This window comes from Dermacentor andersoni, chromosome 4 (genome assembly GCF_023375885.2).
Source record: "Dermacentor andersoni chromosome 4, qqDerAnde1_hic_scaffold, whole genome shotgun sequence".
Classification (NCBI taxonomy): Eukaryota; Metazoa; Arthropoda; class Arachnida; order Ixodida; family Ixodidae; genus Dermacentor; species Dermacentor andersoni.
In genome coordinates, this window is record NC_092817.1 from 204,249,790 (window position 1) to 204,273,926 (window position 24,137).

Genomic DNA, 24,137 nt, shown 5'->3' on the forward strand with positions numbered 1-24,137 from the left:
GGTTCTTGGAGACGCTATCGTAAGTGATATCCATAGAAAAACACTTGCTTTAGGGGCTACGGACTGTTTTAAGCCTAACATAAAACCTATTGACGTTTTAAGATACTGTGCTCCATAACCAGGTTCCTCCCGGAAGAAGAACGCTCGCGCTGTATTTCAGATTGCATCGCAAGCATTAAACAATCAAATTCTCATTTTAAGACGTCTGACCCGGTCCCACCGTTAGGTAATTGCCTTGTGGAGCATAAACTTATACCAGTAATATCTTACAAGGAAGGTTATTTCGTAATTATGCCAGATAACACGTTTTCAGAAAAAGCGATTTCAGCCACAGAAAATGATTTACAGCCACTAAAACTCAAGCTCTCGGCAGTTAAGCAACGTGCGGTTGGCCTCCTGTCAAGACATAATCTTGATAGGGTTGTCTCTAATGTCAAGAAAGCAAAATCCCTCACCTTATAACTATTTTTTTTTCGGCGAAGACCCATAAGCAAGAAATTCCTTTTCGTGCTATAGTGTCAGAGAAAGGGACGTGGCAGGTCTGTGTCGCTAGTTACCTACAGAACAGCTTAGCTTCACTAGTTTTTTCAGACCCCTTTTGCTTGCGTAACTCTCAGGCACTAGTTCAGTATTTGAGAGAGGAAAATCCTGGAGATTTTACAGCTTTTAGTATGAGTATCGAAGACGTTCATTACTCCTTGCCGCATGACGAGTTGCTAAATTCCCTAAATGAGTGCATTAAAGAACAAATGCAAGAGTCGGTTTTTACTGACAGGTGCGGTGTTTCCACAGGATCTTTTCTAGAAATTCTTTCAATGTACTTAAAGTGGACGCTGATTGGCTGGAGAAATGGCGTGTTTCTGCAGAAATCAGGCATTTGTATTGGTTCAAAAGTTGCCGCTATTCTTAGCGATATTTATCTGAGTGACGTTGACAGCTGCTTAGAGAAAGCCTTAGGCGATTGCGTTATCAAGATATTTCGTTACGTTGATGATTACCTAATTTTCTGCAATAGGAAACAATTCAATTCCGTTGCTAAGTGAGAAATTAAACTTTATGAAGGAGGATTAATGTTTACTAAGGAATTTCCTCAGCGACGCGGAATTCAGTTTGTAGACATTTCCTTGGTTTTAGAACAAAATCACGTTTGTTGGCAGTACTCTCCAAGATCTACCCAGCCGTTGTTAAACTTTCAATCCAAGCATTCCAAAGTAGTAAAAAACAGAATTGCCAAGTCGTGCCTTAAGTCTTCTCTGGCCAGATCCTGCAAGCACAAAATGAGCGCCAGTTTTAATGCAAAGGTCCGGCGCCTATTAGAAGCAGGTTATCCTAGCGTAACAGTGGCCACTGTGGCTGAACGCCTAAAGAAGTCGGTTTCGAGGGGGACGGACGTGATTACAGAACGCAGTAATAGCAAAAAAAGAGTAGTGGCTATTCAGTACATTCATTCAGTATCGCACAGGCTTAAAAAAGTTGCAAGTACATATGATGTTAATGCTGCTTTCACTGCTCCCAATAAGTTAGGTAAGATATGCGCTGCCGCGCAGAGGAAAAATGAGCAGATAAAAGGCAGAAAAATAACAGATATTTGTCCAGTAAAGCACAATAAGAACAATCAGTTTGACTGATTGTCGTATGGTTGTGGTTTATAAAATTCCCTTTAGCTGCATGTGGCCAGTTGTACGTAGGGGAAACAGGGCGGTTTATCAATCAGAGGCTAATGGAACATAATAGGTCGTTAACCGGTGGATCGCCTTCTAATCTTTCCGTACATTGCCAATATTGTAACTGCACGCCAGAGTTAGATGAATGCCCGATATTGTACAGGCACAAGAATGAAGATACGCGTCTTATGTAGAGGCATGGCATATCTATAATGGTGAAAGCACGTGCGTGAGTCAACATTCGATTACTTTACATAAGGAAGAGATTAAGTGCCTTAGCCGCTATCTCTCACGTAGACTGGCACATGTACCTGACTGACAGGTGGTGATACCATTCCAGAGCTTGCGCAGATGAGTTTTGTGTCTTCTCTCTTTTTTCACCGCAGTGCTTCCTTCAGTTGATAGTCGGCGTTCGTGTTGTCCACTTCTCTTGTATCCTGTCTGCACGCCTCACCTTTTTTGCATAATGCAAGGAACACATCACCATTAACAATAGTGTCGGAAGTCAGTGTGAGAATATGCTCATTGCCCGCGGGAATGAAACAGTCGGTAGACGTGACGAAACGTAGGCTGTGAGCATCGACAGCGGACGAAGATTCAGTTTCCGTCATATGAATAGTTCGCTGACGGCAAGAGATGAAAGCTGAAGCAGAGGACCGGAAGTCCCATCCCAAAATCATCGCGTAGGTACACGAAGACAGCACGACAAATTGAATGTGGTGAAGGATGCCATCAATGAAAACACGCGCAGTGCAAACACCGCAGGGCTGAACAAGAACTGCATTAGCACAACACAGGGAAGGGCCATTATACGGTGTCTTCACTTTTCGCAATCGACAACACAACTCAGTGTACTAATAACGGAAAGCGATGCACCTGTGTCAACCAAGGCTTAGGTTCGGACACCTTCAACACACACCAAAAGTACATTTGACGGGCGCTCCGGAGGAGTTTCATATTGTCCAAAGGATGCAGCTTTTCCTCCTGAAGCTGCACCATTTAGTTTTCCGGGCGGTGATCGAAAGACGAAGTAGCCGGTCGAAGAGGGGAAGATGAGCACCGCATCGGTGATGGAGAGCGACGACGCGGGAAACGCAATTAACCAGCCGCGCTAAGTCCTGTGGAGATGGAGAACATCGTAAATAATAATCGTAGTAAGTACGCCGACGTTGTGGTACAGGGCCAGAAAACTCATCCCTTTCAAACCCGTCATAGCCACACTTTTTACCTTGCTGACGGCGTCGGCAAACCATTGAAATGTGGACACGGATCCCGCACTAGTAGCAAACCGGCCGAGGTGGGCTCCATGCATTGTAAAACGGAAGAGGTGGTGCTCTTGTAGGAGGCGTTATATGGACCTCAGGAGGGTTTGACGAAGCTTGGGCGTGCACTTTCTCACGGATGATGGAGGGAATCAAGGCACGTAGCTCGCTGTTGTTGGGCGCCTTGAAATCAGATGTGTCAGGGTGTAAGCGGAGCATATGAAGCTCATCGAGACGCTGACACGTACTGATGATGTCTGCGAGGGTAGTGGAGTTCAGCAATACAAGAACATTGAATGCCACAGTCCCAATACCCTTGAGCAGGTGGCGTACACGGTAAAACTCTGCCATCGAGGTGTTCACGCGGCGGCAGAGGGCGATGATGTCCTCTATGTACGAACTCTAAGACTCGCCCGAGTGCTGAACACGCTCAGCAAGCTTCTTCTTGGCGATATAGGAGCGGACAGACGAGTTCGCGAAAATCTGGCGTAGGTGGTGTTTCAAGGTGCTCCAGTTGACGAAATGGAGCTCATGATTGTAAAACCAAGTTTTCACGACGCCGGTTAGGTAAAAGGCGACGTGAACAAGTTTTCCTGATTCGTTCCACTGGTTGAAGTCACTTACGCGCTCGTATAGCTCCAACCAGTCTTCGACGTCGTCACCTGGAAGTCCAGCAAACACCGGTGCATCCATCTGAGGGGTGGTGACCGTCCAAGAAAGGGTACCCGCAAGAGCAGGCAAAGTCGATGTCGTGGTATTGATCTGCTGGTCTTGAGACATGGTCGAATGCAGTTGGCACAGGCGGCGACTCGAGCGGAGCTCCAGGGATGTAGCGTATGTGAAGCTGGAGAGATACCGGAAGCGAGAGGACGACGAAACCAGATAGTACACTCCACCACTTGTAAGACAAGGTTTAGGCAGCCAGTCTCTTCTTTATTCTCCCGAGTGAGAGCCCTACCACCTGACCCCACAACGGTGATCATGAGTATGGACAGGTGAGAATATGAAGCGTATGAATAATGCTCACTGTACTATATGTATATATATATATATATATATATATATATATATATATATATATATATATATATATATATATATATATATATATATATATAACCCAGCACCTCCACCAGATATGTAACCAACAGTTACAACAGCCGTTTCTCCGAAAACTGATTTATGCTGGGCGAAGCTGTGCCCGTCAACAAAGCTCGACTGAGCACTCAACAACAACAAAAGCGTCCCTCGAGCTTCGCTCCTTCGAACGTCGTCCTCCTATTTGTCGCCTCCTGTCGCGTGCCAATCGTCCGATTCTCGCGCACGAGCCACCGGCCTGTCAGCACCGGCCGAGCGTTGCCTTGCGGTGCTTTGCTTGACGCTCGCGGTGTGGCGGCTACGCAGTTGGGATATGTCGGTCGTCTTTTTCTTGCAATGCTGGCGGCATTATATATATATATATATATATCTATATATTAACACGTGTATATATATATATATATATATATATATATATATATATATATATATATATATATATATCTATATATTAACACGTGTGCTTATCTTTATCGGCCGACCACGCTTCACCGCTTAACAACTGTAATCGCACAGTGAGGGACGCGCCTGCATGTATCCGACGTTTCTGGAAAGTTATCGATGCTTCTACCCGGCTGTCTGTTGTCGCCGAACCTTGTGTTATCTGATTTCATCGCGTGACTCGAATGTTGTAGAACTTTGTGGAAGGCATGCGGGTCCCAACGATTAGTCTGGAACATTCGACGACTGTTGTATAAAAGCCGACGCGCTTGACCCGCTGCTCAGATTTTCGACGATCGCCGAGCGTGTTCGCCGCTTTCGTTGTGCTATAAGTGTAGCCTGTTTTGTGGGCACAGGTTCGCCCAATAAACTCTAGTTTTGCCTTTCACAGTATTGCCACTGTGTTCTTAACGTCACCACCACGTGACATCTGGTGGAGGTGCTAGTGCGTTCATGTACCGAACGCCCCCGCAAAGCCGCGATCCAAGTCTTCTTATGAGTAAGCAGCAACAGATCAGAAGTCTTCTCCGACGATACAAAGACTGCTTTTCGACGTCATCGAGGATTCGACAAACACCAGTTGCAAAGCATCGCATAATAACCGAAGAGAGCGCTCGACCACTCCGCCAGAGCCCTTACCGAGTTTCGACGCGAGAACGTGAAGCTATTAGGCAACAAGTCGACGAAATGCTGCGCGACGACATCATCCAGCCGTCGAAAAGCCCGTGGGCCTCTCCTGTAGTCCTGGTAAAGAAAAAGGACGGAACCCTACGCTTCTGCGTCGATTATCGTCGACTGAACAATATCACGAAGAAGGATGTGTACCCCCTTCCACGGATAGACGACGCATTGGATCGGCTCTGCAACGCTAAATACTTCTCGTCGATGGACCTCAAGTCTAGCTACAGGCAAATAGAAGTCGACGAGAGAGATCGCGAAAAGACTGCCTCCATCACGCCAGACGGCCTCTACGAGTTCAAGGTCATGCCATTCGGACTGTGCTCGGCGCCTGCAACGTTTCAGCGCGTCATGGACACGGTGTTAGCCGGACTGAAGTGGCAGACGTGCCTTGTTTACCTGGATGACGTCGTTGTCTTCGCCGGAAATTTCGACGATCACCTTAGGCGGCTTGCGACAGCGTTAGAAGCCATAAAGTCATCAGGGCTCACTCTGAAGCCGGAAAAGTGCCGCTTCGCTTACGATGAGCTTTTGTTCCTAGGCCACGTGATCAGCAAATCAGGAGTACGCCCCGACCCACAGAAGACAGCTGCCATCGCAACGTTCCCGCAGCCAACCGACAAGAAGGCAGTGCGCAGATTCCTTGACATGTGTGCCTACTATAGGCGCTTTGTCAAGGATTTCTCACGCATCGCGGAGCCGCTAACACATCTAACCAAATGTGATATCGCGTTCAAGTGGGAAACGCCGCAGGCCAAGGCATTTCAAGAACTCAAACGACACATGCAGTCGCCGCCGGTACTTGCACACTTCGACGAGGACGCCGATACCGAAATCTACACTGACGCCAGTAGCCTAGGCCTCGGTGCCGTCCTAGTCCAGAGGAAAGAAGGACTTCAAAGGGTGATATCGTATGCTAGCCGGTCGCTGTCAAAAGCGGAAAGCAACTATTCTACGACTGAAAAGGAATGCCACGCCATCATTTGGGCTATAGCTAAAATCCTCCCTTACCTCTATGGCAGGCCATTCAAAGTCGTCAGTGACCATCATGCATTGTGTTGGCTAGCTAACTTAAAGGACCCTTCAGGACGGCTGGCGCGGTGGAGCCTCAGACTACAAGAATATGATGTCACGGTAATATACAAATCCGGAAGAAAACACTCCGACGCCGACTGCTTATCGCGCGCCCCCATCGATCTCCCGCCGCAAGACGACGAGGACGACGACGCCTTCCTTGGGATAATAAGCGCGGAAGACTTCACTAAACAGCAACGAGCAGACCCGGAGCTAAAAGGCCTAGTCGAGTATTTGGAAGGGAACACCGACGTTGTCCCTAAGGCATTTAAGCGCGGGTTGTCTTCGTTCACGCTACAAAACAACCTGCTCGTGAAGAAGAACTTCTCACCAGTCCGCGCCAGCTACCTTCTTGTTGTACCGTCAGCGCTGCGTCCAGAAATACTGCACGCCCTACACGACGATCCAACCGCTGGGCACCTCGGGTTCTCCCGGACGCTGTCGAGAATACAGGAAAGGTATTACTGGCCGCGTCTGACCGCCGACGTCGCCCGTTACGTCAAGACATGCCGAGACTGTCAACGACGCAAGACACCACCGACAAGGCCAGCAGGATTACTACAGCCGATCGAACCTCCTCGCCGACCATTCCAGCAGATTGGGATGGATTTGTTGAGGCCGTTTCTGATATCAACATCCGGGAATAAGTGGATCGTCGTGGCGACGGACTATCTCACACGCTTTGCTGAAACTAAAGCTCTACCAAAAGGCAGCGCAGCCGAAGTGGCGAAATTTTTCGTCGAGGACATCCTGCTGCGACATGGTGCCCCAGAAGTCCTCATCACCGACAGAGGGACGGCTTTTACAGCAGAGCTCACCCAAGCCATTCTGCAGTACAGCCAGACAAGCCACAGGAGGACAACTGCCTACCATCCGCAGACGAATGGTCTCACGGAGCGCCTGAACAAGACCCTCGCCGACATGCTAGCAATGTACGTCGACGTCGAACACAAGACGTGGGACGCAATCCTGCCGTACGTAACCTTTGCGTACAACACGGCGGTGCAAGAAACAACACAGATCACGCCGTTTAAGCTGGTTTACGGCAGAAACCCGACGACGACGCTTGACGCCATGCTGCCGCACGTAACTGACGAAGAGAATGTTGATGTCGCTAGCTATCTCCAGCGCGCCGAAGAAGCCCGACAGCTCGCCCGCCTGCGAATCAAGAGCCAGCAGAGGACCGACAGCCGACACTACAACCTCCGACGACGCTTCGTCGAGTACCAGCCTGGCGAACGTGTTTGGGTCTGGAACCCGATACGCCGACGAGCACTCAGTGAGAAACTACTCCGACGCTATTTCGGACCCTACAAGGTCATCCGACGTATTGGCGCTCTGGACTATGAGGTCGTGCCAGACGGCATTTCGCATTCACAGCGGCGCCGCGCACGATCTGAAGTGGTCCACGTGGTGCGTATTAAACCCTTTTACGGACAATGATGAACTTCGTTACTTTTGTTCTTTTCTTTGCTACGAGTGCTTTTGTTTATTAACTTCGTTTGTTTGCAGCATCGGGTCGATGCTTTTTAAGAGGGGGGTATTGACACGTGTGCTTATCTTAATCGGCCGACCACGTTTCGCCGCTTAACAACTGTAATCGCACAGTGAGGGACGCGCCTGCATGTATCCGACGTTTCTGGAAAGTTATCGATGCTTCTACCCGGCTGTCTGTTGTCGCCGAACCTTGTGTTATCTGATTTCATCGCGCGACTCAAATGTTGTAGAACTTTGTGGAAGGCATGCGGGTCCCAACGATTAGTCTGGAACATTCGAGGACTGTTGTATAAAAGCCGACGCGCTTGACCCGCTGATCAGATTTTCGACGATCGCCGAGAGTGTACGCCGCTTTCGTTGTGCTATAAGTGTAGCCTGTTTTGTGGGCACAGGTTCGCCCAATAAACTCTAGTTTTGCCTTTCACAGTATTGCCACTGTGTTCTTAACGTCACCACCACGTGACAATATATATATATATATATATATATATATATATATATATATATATATATATATATATATATATATTACGCTCTTTCCCAGTAATGTTGTAAGTTAAGCACTGTCACGCCTCTACTTGTTACAGTAAAAAGTACTAATTTTAATTATGGGGTGTTACATGCTCAAACCACGATCTGAGTATGAAACTGCCGTAGTGCCGTAGACTCCAGAAATCCGGACCACCTGGGATGCACACAAATCTAAATACACGGGTATTCTCGCATTTTGCCCTTGTCGAAATGCGGCCCCCATGGTCAAGATTCCGCGACCTCGTGCTCAGCCGCCCAACACTATAGCCAGTAAGCAGCCACGGCGGGTTCAGGAAAAACGTAACCCATTGCAAGTGTAATTACTTGATTTAAAAACGTACGCTATGCTGCCAAGCCCGAGGGTACAGGATCAAAACTCGAACGCGGCGGCTGCATTTCCATGGGGCGAAATGCAAGAACACACATGTATCATGAATCGGGTGCGCGTTAAGGAACCACAGGTGGTCAAAATTATTCCGGTGTCCCCCACTACAGCGTGCATCATAATCATATCGTCGTTTTGGCGCGTAAAACCTCGATATGTAATAGTTAATTACAAAACTACCCATAAATCTAATTGATTACACTTACATGTAATTCGGTACGTACAAGCCTGGCGGTTTGGTGTCGCTTTTGCCTCAATAACCACCATTTTCTCTCTTTGTGTATGCTTGTGCTGTTTTCCTTTCTTCAAAGTGAATAGGACGGAAGCTTTTGTGGCACACCCAGACAGCGAACTCAGGCCGATATGAGCACCGGCAAAAGAAACGCGCTTATCAAGCGTCACTACTACGGTCAACAACTTGCGCACTCCTACGCCACCCTGTTTGCACGACACCGCTATTTCAGCCAAGCAGCCGCAGCCAACCGTTGCTTGCGTAGTACATGGATACGCATAGAACACTCCAGCGCGATGCCTCGCTATGCGGAGCGCCAGTGCAGCTTCGTGTCGTCTGCTGCGTTGCTTGGTTGCACCAAAGCTGCACGCGCTGAATCCAACTGCACTCGCAGTAGTGTTGCACTTGCACGAGCAGACTCGTAGCGACGAAACCAGCCTTGTGTTTGCGACCCGCAAGCAAACGGCTGGCTATATCCCTCGGAGGCAAATTAACCGCATTACCTTGAAGCAAATTGTTCTCTCTTGAGGGAAATGCATTCGTTTTGTTTTTTCAGAATTACTGCCATTCTTCACAGAAGGCCTTAGGCTGGAGTGGGACGTACATAGGAAAAGAGCAAAAATGCATAACGGGAACAAGAACGAGCTTAACAATATGGGAATCGAGTAAAAGAATACACAATCTAACAAGTCGTGAATATAAAAAATAATCAGACGATCAGCTCGCTCGGTGAGCTGGCCTGTGGCGAAAAAAGTTGGTCGAATGACTTGCACATCGGTACACCGTTATTACAGTAGATGTGACGAAAAGTGAAGAAAAATAAATTTGGTTCCTTTCTTGTACAGCTGGAGCTAGCAAGAGGGGACAAATTGCTTTTCCGCGATCAAGAAATTTAATGGCGTCTATCTAGTTCATTAAGGCCCAATCTGGTGAAACCGCCGGCCTTTTATATGCTGCACACAGACACAAGGCTGAGTTCTCCGTGACAGGGATGCACTAGTGAAGTGGCATTCTTTTGAGTGCAACACGGGCTTGCCGAACATCGATCCGACGATCCGAGGCCACGTTGTCAAGCGTCAAATTGCATGCGCAGGCTTGATTCGATGCGTGGCCACGCTGGTTACAATGCCACTTCATAGAGCCTGGCCGCCTGGCCACGCGCTCATGTGTTCGCCCGAACTCTTCTCATTGCTGTGCATACGAGGTGAAGGGCCTCCATGCCAGTGCCGAAGCGAAACAAGCTCATGTGGTCTGCACAGCAGTAAACGGACCTTTACTTATCAGCGATGGCTGCATTCTGATTTAGCAAATGTTTTAATACCGAGAACTGCACCCTTGAGCTCAAAAACAATTTTTTAGAGCATTTGTCCTTTAAAAGCAGAAAGTGTTTCTAAAGCGACGATAAATAAGTAACGTCACAAAGAACGTTGCAACACAAGTGACAAGGTTCCACTGGCCCTCTTAGTTACCGAGTGTTTCTTTTTATTTTATAGACTATACAATTTTTTTTTTTACAAATCCCCTGTGGCACATAGCGCAATTATAGTTTTTAAGCTTGATTACTCGAAGAGGTGGGTAGAAAAAACAAAACAAGCCTGTTGCTCGTGATGCCCACATCAGTTGTTACCACAGAGAATGTCCAGATGACTGTCTTTTCTTGTTCATTGACTCAGTGCGTAACTCCAAATGTGCGCGAAACTGCTTTCTCTTTTCGTCCCTATACCCCCTTCTCCTAGTGCACGGTAGCAAACCGGACGTGCGTCTTGTTAACCTCGCTGTATTTCCGTACTTCTCTCTCTCTCTCTCGCATATTTTCTTCTTGTCCCCTTAACCCAACGCGGAATCACAGAAAAGGATCCTGTTCTGCCACCAGACCTCTTCCCCTCTCTTGTTAACATTAAGTCCAAACATCAAATCCTCCCGCTATCATAGACGAGTTTACATTACAGCCAATAACGGCAGTCTTATTGTAAAATCTTACCTTCAGTGCTTTCACTTTCGTGGAATGAATTTGAACAAATTCGTGAGCTAAACCACTTAATGGGGCAGTACTATCGATAATTCAAGCCTCCCAGGATGCTGCACTTTCAGCATCACTCTGGTGCTTTTCAATTCAAGGCTGCATCGACCGTTGCCTGCACAACCCTACGTGGAATGCATCTATTTATTGTCATTTAGTTTAATCTCGTGGAAACCCTGAAAGCTTGCAATCAAGGGCAATTAATCGAAGTCTGAGCCTACATTTCCTAAATGATTCACGGAACCAGGCAGTGCACGCATACGTACAGCATACGTCTTCCACGGACCACGGTCCTGAGCCCAGAGCGCTGCATTCTGGGCAGCAGAATGTCTGCTTGTCATGCACTATCAATCAAACGCAAGCCATGTCGAGCGTGCACTGATAATTGAACGTATTAATTTTCACAACGCTCCTCACCTTTATGCAGCATTCCATGTATTTCATTTGCTTCAAGTCTTCCGAAGTGATAGGTCGGCTCTGGTCGTCACCAAATATGCTGTCCAGTTCTTGGTGCATGAGTTCCTGGTGCTCCGAGTACAGACCAATAAGATAAAGAGCCCAGCTCATTCCCATGGCTGTCGTGTCGTGACCCTTTAAATTCGTTGTACACAACATTTTAAACAACACAAGCAAAAGATAACACAGCGCTGTAGCAAATAATACAAACTTTATCAAAGGCTTTGTTTAATTGCAGAACTGCTTTTTCATCTCCACAGAACATAAAGCGGCGACATTAATTTCTCGTGCCAATCCCAGAAACAGTCGACGAATGGCACGAGCCACAATGCAGAGGTGAAGTTCTTGTGTTACATCCAGAGCTAGTCACTTTTAAGCATCTTCCCCCCCCCCCCCCCTCACTGTAGAGCATTGAAACTTTCCGCTCAGCTTCGTCAAGAGGAAGACATATATGGGGGCCAACTCCGATCCTTCAAGTCAACGACATGTTAAGCGCAGAAATGCTCTCACGAGATCAGCGTTGGACCGATTGGAAATAATTTTGTTGCATATGAGAAAGCTAGAGTCTACCAATATATGATACATAATTTGGATTTAGAATTTAGGACATGATATCTCTTTTCGGAAACATTGCCGCCAATGAACAAGTTTAAAAAAATGAAGCATCAAGCTTACAAATCCGTAACTCTGCACCAAACACAGATATCGTAGTTCTCTAAAGTGCATCTGTTAGATCACCTAAAGTGGGCCGGTTGGACGTACGAGCTTAGAGCCTACGTGATGTTTTTTGTAATACGTACAAATGTTTTGCAAGTCCTTCTGCCAATTAGTCATATATTTGAGAGCGGTGTATGATGCATCAATTCTGTCCTCCTTATATGTCCTAATTGGTACAGTTTACCAAATTGTGATATATTTCTGTATCGTTGAGTTACAGAGTTAAGATTAAAGTGCTTCGGTATTGATCACATTTGAAAATTCTGAAAGATTTTTGAAAAAAGCAATTTAGATAAGAAATCTGCTTCTTAAAGTCAGGAAAACGCTTTCTTCACTCCCATGTAATCAGACAGAAGACCCCGAGATAAAGCTTCCCCTTAAGAGGAAGCTTTAACTTGGGCCCTAGTTCGACGCCGCCTATTCAAATACATGTAAAACGCAAAAACGTTTTTCCGAGATACCGCTGGACCGATTTTAATGAAATTTGTTGAGTTTGAAAGAAAAAGTTAAATTCTAGTGACTGTTGCAAGCGAAATTTCGATCTAGAGCCTGAATTTCGTTAAAAAGATTTTCCAAGATGCGAATGTTTGAAGAAACTAGAAGTACGAAGTTTACAAATTCATAGCTCTGCATCAAGAATAGATATCGCGGTTTTGTAAAAGGCATCCATTAGATTATTCAAAGCGGACAAATTCTATACGTCATTCCGAATCTTACGTGAATTTGTTACGTTGTTTACGAGGGTTCCACAAAAGCTATATTTACATATCACAAATGTTTTTGGTATTCATGTGTAACATATGAATTACTCGGCTTTAGACGCACTGTTAGATGCAATTCACAGAATTATATTATAAGTTTTCGTTGTTGAGTTACAGAGTTGTAAACTGGATAGTTGCGTTTTTCAAGATTATTACATTTTTGACAATTTTTAATAAAACACTACCAACCACACTCAAAAATGCGAAACCAGCAGTCACTAGATTTCAAGTTTTTCTTTTAAATGCAACAAACCTCTTCAAATATGGTGCAGTGGTTGCCGAGAAAAACGCATTCTCCTTTTACATGTATTTAGATAGGAGCACCCGAGCTAAAGCTTCCTCTTAAGTGCTTGCTCATAGGAAAACATGACTAGCAGGAGTCGAGGCCAAACTAACGATGTTGCTCATAACAGCACACTCACGTTTTCTCCAACTCAACCCAAAAAGAGAAAAATTAGATTTCCACGCCAGAGAAAGAGAGAGTAAAACATCTTTATTAATGATATTTGAATGGCGAGAGCAGTGTGGGAGGAACCCTCAGTTCAGGGTCCCTAAGATGATTCCGGCGATGTTTCGAGCCCGTTGTATCACAGCTCGGAGGACCTCGGGAGGTCCATCGCGGAGGACATCGTCCCACAGCTCTTTGTTGCGTAGGGGGTAAAGGAGAGTTGGCAAGGGAGGAAAGAGGTTTGCAGTGCACTCAATCGTGACGTGGAAGATTGTGGGCGAGCTGCCACAGCCAGGGCAACGATCTGCATAACAGTGTGGGTAGAATTTATTGAGTGAGACAAGATTTGGAAAAGTTGCGGTTTGTAACTGGCGTAATGCCACTGCTTCCTCCCGCGAGGACAGCGGTGGTGCGGCGTGGGCGCGACGAATGCGTGTATAATGACGGAGTATGTCTTTGTAACGGAGCAAGGGATCCGCCCACTCTGAACTAGTCGCCTCACTACGCCGAGTCGCCCGCAGGGAAATTTCTCGGACAGCCGCAAGTGCGCGTACGTTACCCAGAAGCGAGGTATGACCAGGTCTCCAGAGTAAGTGGATGCGGGGAGGTGTGGTTGCTGTATTTTGCGGGATCTGTTTGAGAATTTGGTGCGCCGCTCTCGGGATGCCATGTCCTGATAGGAACGCCCGGCATGCCTGTTGCGACTCCGTCAATATATACACTTCCTCAGGAACACGGATGGCGTATCGAATTGCAAGAGCAACACCGATGGATGGAAACAACTTTATTTTGAATCCGGCAAATTTGACGACCCAGGCTCAGGTATCCCATGAGGGGACTTCGAGGCCTTGCCTCGTCGCCGCCTCTCGGGCTTGCTGGACAGCCCACTCTTGTGTCTTGAGGTTCGAGCTGCGCAGAGCAGCGGCCCACTTCGACGCAAGAGCCTCCGGAGCTACTGCCATTGTAGCTGATGTAACCCGACACTCCCACAACATGTGTGACAGCGTCGCTCTATTTTCCTGACATAATTTGCAAAGAGCAGTCGGGTATTGCGCGGGGAAAATGTGCTGCAATCGCACCGGACTGGGGAATGTTTGTGTTTGCAATTGTCGCCAGATGACTGCCTGGCGACGTTTCAGCATAGGGTGAAGTGGGGGCAGCAACCGCCTGCCTAGCTGGTAGTGCTTGGTGATGTCATTGTACCTGAGCAGGCGTTCTCGCGTGTTTTGAACCAGGAGTTCCGAACTCGAAGAGGCGGTCTCCGATTCTGCGCGGCGGGTCAGTTCTCGCGCAGAGCGGTGTGCTACCTCGTTCAAGTTAATGAGGCCCTCATCGGTGGGGGTGGCGACGTGCGCTGGAAACCATATGATCGCGGTGTTATCGAAGTGCTGTCGACCAGCTTTTCTTAGAATCTGGAGAGCTTCGGGGGAAATGCGCCCCCGCGCGTAGTTGCGAACTGCGGATTGTGAGTCGCTAAAAACTACCTCGCAGAGGGGGTCGGTAAGCGCAAGCGCAATCGCTACCTCTTCCGCAGTTTCGGGGTATTCCGTTGCGACACTACACGCGTGCGTAAGCCGGGAGCTAACGTCTACGACTACCGCCGTGAACCCGTGTTCTCGTGTGTATTCTGCGGCGTCTACAAAGCGCGTAGTCCTCTTTCCACCCAAGGAGCGCAGCAGTGTCTTCGCACGGGCCTAGCGTCGGCCCCGATTAAATTCGGGGTGCATGTTTCGAGGTATAGGGGCGACAATCAGCGTGTCGCTGAGGTCGGGTGGAATGACCTGTTTCTGACCGTGTTGGACGTGGTAGTTGAAGCCGAGCTTCTGCTGGATGTACCGAGAATTTCTCCGTAAGCGGCATTTGCTCTCCGCATTGCAGCAGAGTCTCTCAGGGATTCGGTGCCATCCAAAACTATCGAGGTATAGCCCTCTTGAGTGCGTGATGTGTCCGTGTATAAAGTATGTGTTTCCGGGATGTTTAGAAGCATGCGGCCAATGTATCGCACACGGGCTTTGCGCAGCCCTTTGTCATGCTCGGGGTGTATATTACGTGGCAATGGATGAATACTTAGTGCTTGGCTTATCGCTGACGACAAGATCGCTGGACGGGTTTCAGACTCAAGGGGTGGGACAGAGTATCCTAGCCGTGTGAGAAGATAGCGGCCAGTAGGAGTGAGTAGGAGGCGCTGGCGATGGCTGACCCAATGTGCCTCTAGCAGCTCGCCTAAAGTGTTATGTGTCCCTAAGTTAAAGAGACGGCGTGCGGAAGTATAATTCGGGAGGCCATGGGCCAGCTTCGTCGCTTTGCGAATCAATGCGTCTATGCGAAGGAGTTGCGCTTGAGTATACCGTTGAAATGGGAGATGGTATGTAAGGCGGCTGATCACGCATGCCTCCACCAAGCGCAGCAGGTCCTCTTCTCGAAGGCCCGAGCACCTGTTGGAGACCCTCCGGATCATGGCCAGAATTTGCTCAATCTGTCTGGATAGAAGGAAAACAGTGTAGTTTGACCTGCCATCTGCTTGGACGTGTAGGCCGAAAATACGAGCACGATTAACCTGTGGTATCGGTGTGCCATCTGCACAGTGATAGGGGGAGTAGAGGAACGGCTATGGGGGCGAATGATTATGAGCTCCGACTTTTCCGGAACACATCTTAAGCCGCATTTTCTCGCGTACTCGGAAACTGTATCGACTGCTTGCTACAGTCGGTCCTGGATGGCTCCGTCGGAACCCCGTGTCGACCAGATAGTAATGTCGTCCGCATAAATAGCGTGGGCGACATCAGGGATCTGGTCGAGTAGCCGGGGGAGCCCTGCGAGCGGGATATTGAATAGAGTAGGGGAACGAACTGAGCCCTGGGGTGTCCCACGTCCTACAAGGCGAATCGTACCGGATCGATGCGGTCCCATTCCTACGGTGGCTGTGCGATCTCAAAGAAATGCGCGGATATAGTTGTACATACGAATTCCACATTGCGAAGGATCAGGTCATGTTCAACATTATCGAATGCTGCTTTTAGGTCTAAGGCGATGAGTGCTCTCGTTTGGGCGGACGACGGACGTCCTATGACTTCCTCCCGCGATCGTAAAAGCACATCTTTGGCAGACAGATGAGCCCGATATCCGAATTGAGAGTTAGAAAAGAATGAGTTTTCTTCGAGGAAGGGCTGCAGACGCCGCAAGAGTGCATGCTCCATGAGCTTACCGATGCAGGATGTTAGGGAGATGGGTCGTAAGTTTTCAACCTTAACAGGTTTGCCCGGTTTGGGGATCAGTGTGATGTCGGCGTGTCGCCATGCTTGGGGAAGCATGCCCTTGCGCCAGCAATCATTGAAGATATGGGTGACGTGGTTAAAATCCGCGTCACTGAGGTTACGAAGGGTGGCGAATCAGATGTGGTCGGCTCCCGGTGCCGTGTTGCGGCGTAGGTCTTGGAGGATCACCTGCACCTCGTAAGATGTGATGTCTGCATCGAGCAATTCGCTCGCCTCGTCTACATAAGGATAGTCAGGGTACAGCGGCGGCGGGCCTGTGGGTACGAAATGCTTCTATAGCTCTCTGAGGAGTGTCGAGACATCGTCCCTGTACTCGTGCATTAGGATGTGCAGGTGTTGAAATGTTTTCCCTTTGTTGTGGTGGGATCTGTGAGTGAGCGAAGAATCGACCACGTTTTTGCTGTGCTCAATGTGCCTGAGAGGCGATCGCAAAATCCTCGCCAGTTATTCCTCGTAAGGATGTCTGCATACTCCTGGGATTCCCGTGTAATTTGATCTATACGTTTCCTAAATTTGCGGTTGAGGCATTGTTTCCATCGTCGTGTCAACCCTCTGCGGGCGTTCCGAAGATGAAGTAAATGCAGGTCAATGTCTGGTGTCTCGGTTGTGGTGAGCAGTGTGCTCGTGGTGGCCTCTAGATCTTGTGCGAGAGAGTCAAGCCAGCGTTCGTACCTTGGCGCTCAGGTGGCTGGCGACGGTCCCTTAATTTCGCCCAATCCGTTATACGCACATTTCGCTCGGGCCTGAGCCCACCCCGTACTGACAAGGTGGTCGCCACAATGTAGTGGTCACTACCAAGGTGCTCCTCTATAGGCCCGTGCGCAACGACTGGGCCAGTATTGCGCACAAAGGTAAGGTCAGGGCAGGTGTCACGAGATACGCTGTTGCCCATCCGAGTGGGGTGCTCTGGGTCGGTAAGCAGTGTGCATTTCATGTTACAGATGCCATTCCATAAGTGGGTCCCTTTAGCCTGCGATTTAACGTAGCCCCATGCAATATGCGGAGCGTTAAAGTCGCCCGCCACCACACAAACCCGTCCAAACCTACAAAATTCTGTTAGTAGGTGCTGAAAGGAGTGCTTACGCGAACGGGGGGAACTGTAGGCATTGAGTATAAAGAGACTATCGCTGCGTTTACCTTGCGTAATTATTTCCAATATTTGGTGAGGAATGTCAGTGTTAGTGGTATGCATGCGACATGTAACATGTTTCGAAACTAAGGCTCCCACAAGAGGAGAGACACCCGAGAGCGTGCTGTAGCCGGATAAAGAAGGGGTGCAATTGACTTCCTGCAAGAGGATGACATCGGGAGGGTTCGTGGATGTGGCGATATACTGTTGTAGGGAACCTCGTTTTCGGTGGAATCCCCTACAATTCCACTGCCACACCACTAGTTGCTCCGCGTTACGTGGCGCCATCATCATCGCGAGAGGAAGCCGGCGGTCGTGCATAGGGATGCGGGCGCCGGGTGCCCACATCTGAAGGTTGCGGCCGAGAGCCTTGGTCGGAAAGCGCGCTTTCGTTGTTACCGCTAAGCTCAGGAACTTGCACGCGTGCGAAAGTGCAATCTATACATGATTTCACTTGCTCCGTAATCCCTATTTGAAGGGCCTCCATTAGCCCTTATATCCTGTCCAGAGCCGCCTGCATACTAGTGCTCAAGTCTGGCACTAGCGCGTCCATTTGTTTTTGCAGCGCTCACAGCGCGCTTCCATGTCACGACGTAGGCGGGCTATTTCTATTAGAGGATCGAGATTTCATAACGAATTGGTAATAGGGGAAGGGGTAAGGAGAGATTTACGGGGCGGAGCGAGCTGTAGGGAACCCTCCGCCCAGAGGGACCAGGGTCACCTTGGCTGTGGCGTTGGTCTGCAGGGCCTTCGTGTAGGGCTGTTGGGAAAATGGGGAAGGAGGGCGCCTCTCTGGGAGGCGCACCGATGCCTCGCGGGATCGGGACCGAGACTTGGAGCGGGTCCGGAACTTGCGACGGGATCTCGAACGGGTCTCCGACCGGTCTTGTCTAGTCTCCTTCGTTGGGGCGCGCGACGTTCGGGTCTCCGCCGTATCTGTGGTAGTGGTCGGGTCGCTGGAGGGTTGAAGTTTGCGCTGCTCTTTCTCGCGAGCTTTCCGCACCGAAGCTTTGTTCAGTGTCTGCCTAGCACGCCGCGGGCAGTTCGGATCCGCTGTAGGGTGGGTCCCGTCACAGGATCTGCAGTGTGGGGTGCACGGATGTGATGGGGTGGGGTTGTCAGTCCCTCACGTCGCGCAAATGACCACGTGCGGCGTAGAACAGTAATCAGCCCAATTGCCGAGTTTGCGACATATCTTGCAGACCAGTTGGCGGGGTCAATGGGGGTAGCAGCGGAGTTCTGCACCATAGAAACGCACGTAGCGAGGTACTTTAAGTCCTTCAAATGTTACCAACGCAACGGTGGTTTGACCCATCATTCGTGCTTGAAGTATTTGAGTTCCAGGAGCCAAAAGCTCATCCACTAGCTTGGAAGACGGTGTACCGGGCAAAAGACCAGGAACAATTCCCTTGCATGAGTTGTCTGGGGCCGCAAAATATGTTGTGATGTGATAGACCCGCTGAGCAAGGTTTAGCTCCCTCACCTTGTACAATGCGTCGGCTACGTGTGACTGGTGTGCTGGTGATTGCCAAGTTGTGCTGAGGTCGCAGTCGGAATATGTCCTGACGATCGTCGTTGGTCAAGCCGGCTGCACTCCATAGAGCACTGGCGAGTTCTGGGCGCGTCCACTTATCGAGGCAAAGTCCTCCGTGAGGCCGCAGAATAATCTTTTCATCGTGCAAAGAAGGTTGAGGCAGGTTCTGATTCCGACTGCACTTGCGTACGGTAGGCTGCGAGGCGTCCGGAATGCCCAAGATGTTCTCGGAGTGTTGCGTCTTAGCGTGCGTTTGACGGATGCGACGCTTATGTATGACTGTCTTCCAACAGCCACCTGTGTCGTCGTAAATGTTCGGGGTAGCATCTTCCTCCATCCTTTCCCCGGTCGGAGTGTCTACCTCTCGTTGTTGGGAGGTAAAATTGGCGACGATGGAATCGGCGGCCACTCCCGCGGTATCCACCTCGGGCGTCTTCGTTGTTGTCGAGGAACGCGCGGCGGCGTTCTCCGTCGCCGATTGCGTCTTCTGCTCGTTGGAAAATGACATTGCGGTAGATAAATGCTCCATCGAAACAGAGCGGTGAATTGGCCGAAGGCCCTTTGCACGCCCGTTTAGAACACGGGCCTCGGAAAAGCTGGTCACTTGGCGCTCTTGGTTCATGGTGTAGAAAACACGCCAAGGCTGCTATGGCCCCGGCAGGGGCAACCGCGTTGGAACTGCTTCAGAGCTGTAGAGGCGCGGGGAGCGGCAAAAAAAAAAAGAAGTCCCGTGAAGAAACGGCGAAAAACGGCGTGAGGAAACGGCGAGAAAGCCGCTTCCCATATGACTCTCGGCGAAAGCGGCCCGGGCAAGGGCGGTCAAGGGCGGTCGTTGAAGGTCGCGTAGTCTCGGTGGTTGCAGAGCGCGCCGACGACACGTCCGTTCACTTCAGCCGACTGATTGGAACTCTCCACGCCAAAGCTTCAATGTCCAGCCAAAATAAAATGACACCGAAAGTGGTCGTGAAATTAGCGCCACGCTCTCCTCGCAATAAGATGGCACGAGCTTGACTACATATTTCGCCATGTTCGACATTTACGTCGATAAGGGCTTCTTGGACGCTTTGATACCGTGTACAATGATCTCATGCTTGTACACGATACCCTGAACAAAGAACTCTCATGTTTGTGCTTCTGCACAAATATGAGAGTTCCGGGCTTCCGGGTGCGAGGGTAGGCTATGATTTGCACGCGGCACTCCTTTCTTACCGCCGCAAGTTGTCTTATCACGGTCAATGATAACCTTTGCTGCTGCTGCCGCACGACGCAGAAGACTTCAGAATGGTTCTACAACGAAACAATAGTATAAGATAACAGTTGACCTTAGGTATGCTTGTTAAAGACAAAAAATCTATGGGCACATTGCTCAGCTAAACAGCGATATTCGAAAGCCTATCAATCACTGCCTCTTCGCACGTACCCAGGATTTTTTTTTCTGGGAGTGGGAGGGGGGGGGCGAGCCAAGGTTACTTTTCTATGCAAATGAGGGGGGTATCTTTACTAGCACCAGTGTCAATAACGTCCACCATTCGCCATAAAATCGCGTATACCCACAAAAGAGAAATGAAATAAGGTGTGTCTTACAAGACTGCCGGTGCGATACACCTCTCCTTACTTGGCAAACAAAGAACCACGTCAAATGGACGCGCGCAGCGACGGAGCGCAGGAAGAACACTACCAAGAACAAATAAAGAAGCGAAAGTGTAAAATAAAGATTACTTTAGTAGAATACAACTTAAAAAAACAGAAGTTGGCAACAAAGGCACACGGACCGCGTCGAGTTGTGTTACTGCGCCAGGCAATCACATAAGCACCCAAAATCGTCGTGATGCGGCCTTTTCGAAATGGCGTTGTACTTGATACCTCCGGAGCGTCTGCTATTCTTGAAGAGTATTTTCATCGGCGGAAGCAATGAGGTGTGCTACAGACATGGACAAAATGTATGGAGTCTGAGAATTTTACTCTTCAAAAGTCTGCAGTGAAGTTCGTTTCACTGCTGAACCCGTTTTACTCATAAAACTTCACTGTAAACTGAATTGAAACTTCAGAAGAAATAGTTGTAGCGAAGCGAGCATGTTATTTCAGTTCAATAAAGAATTAGGCATTCGCCATTCCACTATAATAGGCGAGGGGAAAGGTATGAAATTACACGCTAATAATTTTATTTCTGTAGTTACCGCCTTATTTGGGTAAGAGAAAAAATTTGAAGTACGAATTGTTTGCACCCTCGCGCAGGAACAGTGACTGGCGGTTACGAGGGCGTGGGCGGGGCTTCATTGCAGACTTAAGTTGTATGCGATTATAGTAGTTTTTTTTAATTAGCTCTGGAAGAATTATCTAAATTGTGGCTCTTACAAGTTAAATGCCACAACGGACTCGTATTGTTATTTTAGAAGTCACGTGTCGATGCGTCGCCGCCAGTCGCGTACAACCGCATATGGCGCAAGAAGGTGCGATTCCACACGTACTGCGCCAACCACAGAAGGTTAGAAAAACACCTACATAGGCACAGCAAAGAAGTGGCTACGTTAGGCGACTCGAATGATAACTGTAGAAGCGTCATTCAGGGGCCGAATCTTATAACGGTGCGGTTGGGGAACCGTTCGTCTGGCCTCACCTGATTGGCAAAAATTTTGGTTACGTCACAGGTCGTCAGAGGAAGCGGGGCGGTATCGCAATTTATGAATGCCTCACGCATCTGTCAATCATCTTCAAAGCGAACCGGTCGTAGCAACCGGCGAAGGGTAGTCCGCTTTGGGTTCCGTTGCTCTGGTTTGGCTGTTGGCTTGCGACCCTGGGCGCGCGCCGGTCGCGCGTCGCCGGGGACACGCGCGTGCGTTGGTTGCTTCGGAGGATATTAGTTGCCTGCGTTGTTTGCTCGGCGTTGCTCTTTCATTGTCGACCACGGCTGGAAGTGTGATACGCGTTCGAAGAAGTGACGGATAATAAGTTGCACCGCCCTTGCCGGCTTTCTAAGTAAACCTTTTGCAGGCTACGCTATCAAATGGAGGAGACTACTGCGATACCGCCTGTCGGCTGAGAATGAAAAAGAATGATATTAATAGATTATTTCTGCACTGCGTAAACGCCCGGTACCACACGTTTATACTTCAGAACTAGGCATATAATATTTAATTTATATTTTACATTTATTTAGCAAGCAGAAACATTCTGCAATTCCTCGATTAGCTCGTCATATAGTGACGTACACTTCAGAGGTGGCACCCGCTCATCTATTGGTCGCGCCCTCCCCTTCTTCCACCACCGGCTTGGGAGTGGCACATCTAGTGACGTAAGCGGCGAAGCGAACGGGCCGTATTCCGAACCATTATCAGATTCGGCCCCAGAACACACGGAACTTTCCTCCACTTCCGGCGGCGTTATCTCTACTTTTTTTTAAGTAAAAAGATGTTGATCGATAAATATTTTCATAGACAACGGCTAAATATGTTAATTTTCGCTTTTCCTTCCTGCTTGGCTGTTGCCTTGGCTCTCTGCGTTAGTAGATAGCTTAATTTCTGAAATCCTTGCGACTCTTGTTTGCAGTTAGCAATTTTGCACCAAAAGAGCTGTATAATTACGGAAAAACCAGACGAGTTAACGGGTGACAGTCACATTGCCTATGAGTTATAGGGTTATAGCAGGGTTTAATGCTGGACGCTGTCTCGCATTATTTTATTTTCAACTTATCTAACCCATATCACGGGTATATGGTTCCAAGGATCTGTCAGCGCCGCGGCGGGCCGTCAATCGAGGAAATAATGAAACAAAAGGAAATATTAAACGCAATTGGCATTTTCGCTGGCCTCAGCTCGTTCCACGTGCATACAGACCCGCTGACCACGAACTGAATTCCATTCCTGGTCACTGGATCAGTCTAAACGAAGAAGGTTGAACTAACGAAGCAAGAACGATGCGCGTGACCGTTGATAAAACGGTGACAACTGAATGCATCTCGAGCTAATCGCGCGGGCACCGAATTGATGGCGAAACTGGCCTTCATATCCCAGGAGACGCCGATAGTTACCGCCATCCAAAAGGAGTGAAAAAGGCAGCAAAATGTTGTCCGCCGAATAGCTGTCGCCTCAACATTGATTTGGCGGCGCTTTAGGAAAGTGTGTGAAAAGTGGTGGCGTGGGCGGGGAGGGGGGTACGCGTCTTAAATTCGGGGGGTGGGGCTGGCCAATGTGCCCGCTCCCTCGGTTGATGTTTGAACTGCTCTGCGAATGGACGCCGCCGTGGCCGCCTGCATGGGATGCAATCACAGCCATATGGCTGCAAGATTTGTCGCCGAGGTGCGCGCACCTCCACGCGCATGTCCGCGCTCTCCCACGCGCCCACTCGCACAGCGCTACTGGCATGGCGCCTCCACTTCGCTCCCCCGGCCGGTGGCGCCTCCTCTCCTTGCTCCCCTCGCCGGTGATCACCGCTTTCCTGCGTCCACCACCGACTGCGCCCGGACACTCATGAGGCACTAAAGGCTTACGCATTAAAAAAAAAAGCCGCACTAAGATGTCAAAAATTACGTAACGCTTACTGAACCGATCACAATTTGCTTCTAACGTCCAGAGGTGATAACCGTTAGAGTAGAACACGAGAGCGCCAGACCGACAGTGCTGTCAGCGCCGACTGCTGATAACCAGCATTGCTATCGGCGAGGGCACAGAGTTCTCGGCACTAGGCCTGCTGCCATAAATATATATATATATATATATATTGCGTGCTTCTTTCATTTTGGAGGCGTAACTTCACGTCTGGTGTGCAGGCTACGAAAAAATAATAATCATGCCTCCGTCTATGTCTTACGCCCGTAATGCAAAATCGTGGTTTTGGCATGCGCTGGTATGATCACAGCTCTAAACCCCGTCAGAGACAAGTACAACAGACAGTGCTGAATACTAGATTCCTGGACGTGCGGTCCCGTAACAAAAGCGC

General features: G+C 49.0%; 1 protein-coding gene across 4 annotated transcripts in view; it reads right to left on the minus strand.

Moving 5' to 3' along the window:
* The window catches only part of LOC126538426 (cytochrome P450 4c3-like), a 65,550-nt gene that overhangs the window by 19,057 nt on the left and 22,356 nt on the right, over window positions 1-24,137 (minus strand). For 3 of the 4 annotated variants that reach the window (XM_055074736.2, XM_050185268.3, XM_055074735.2), the window contains one exon: window positions 11,300-11,473. The exons of the other annotated variant lie outside the window; for it this stretch is intronic. In XM_055074736.2, coding sequence (XP_054930711.2) covers window positions 11,300-11,473 — 174 coding nt within the window. The remainder of the gene's footprint in view (window positions 1-11,299; window positions 11,474-24,137) is intronic. 4 annotated transcript variants of the gene reach the window in all.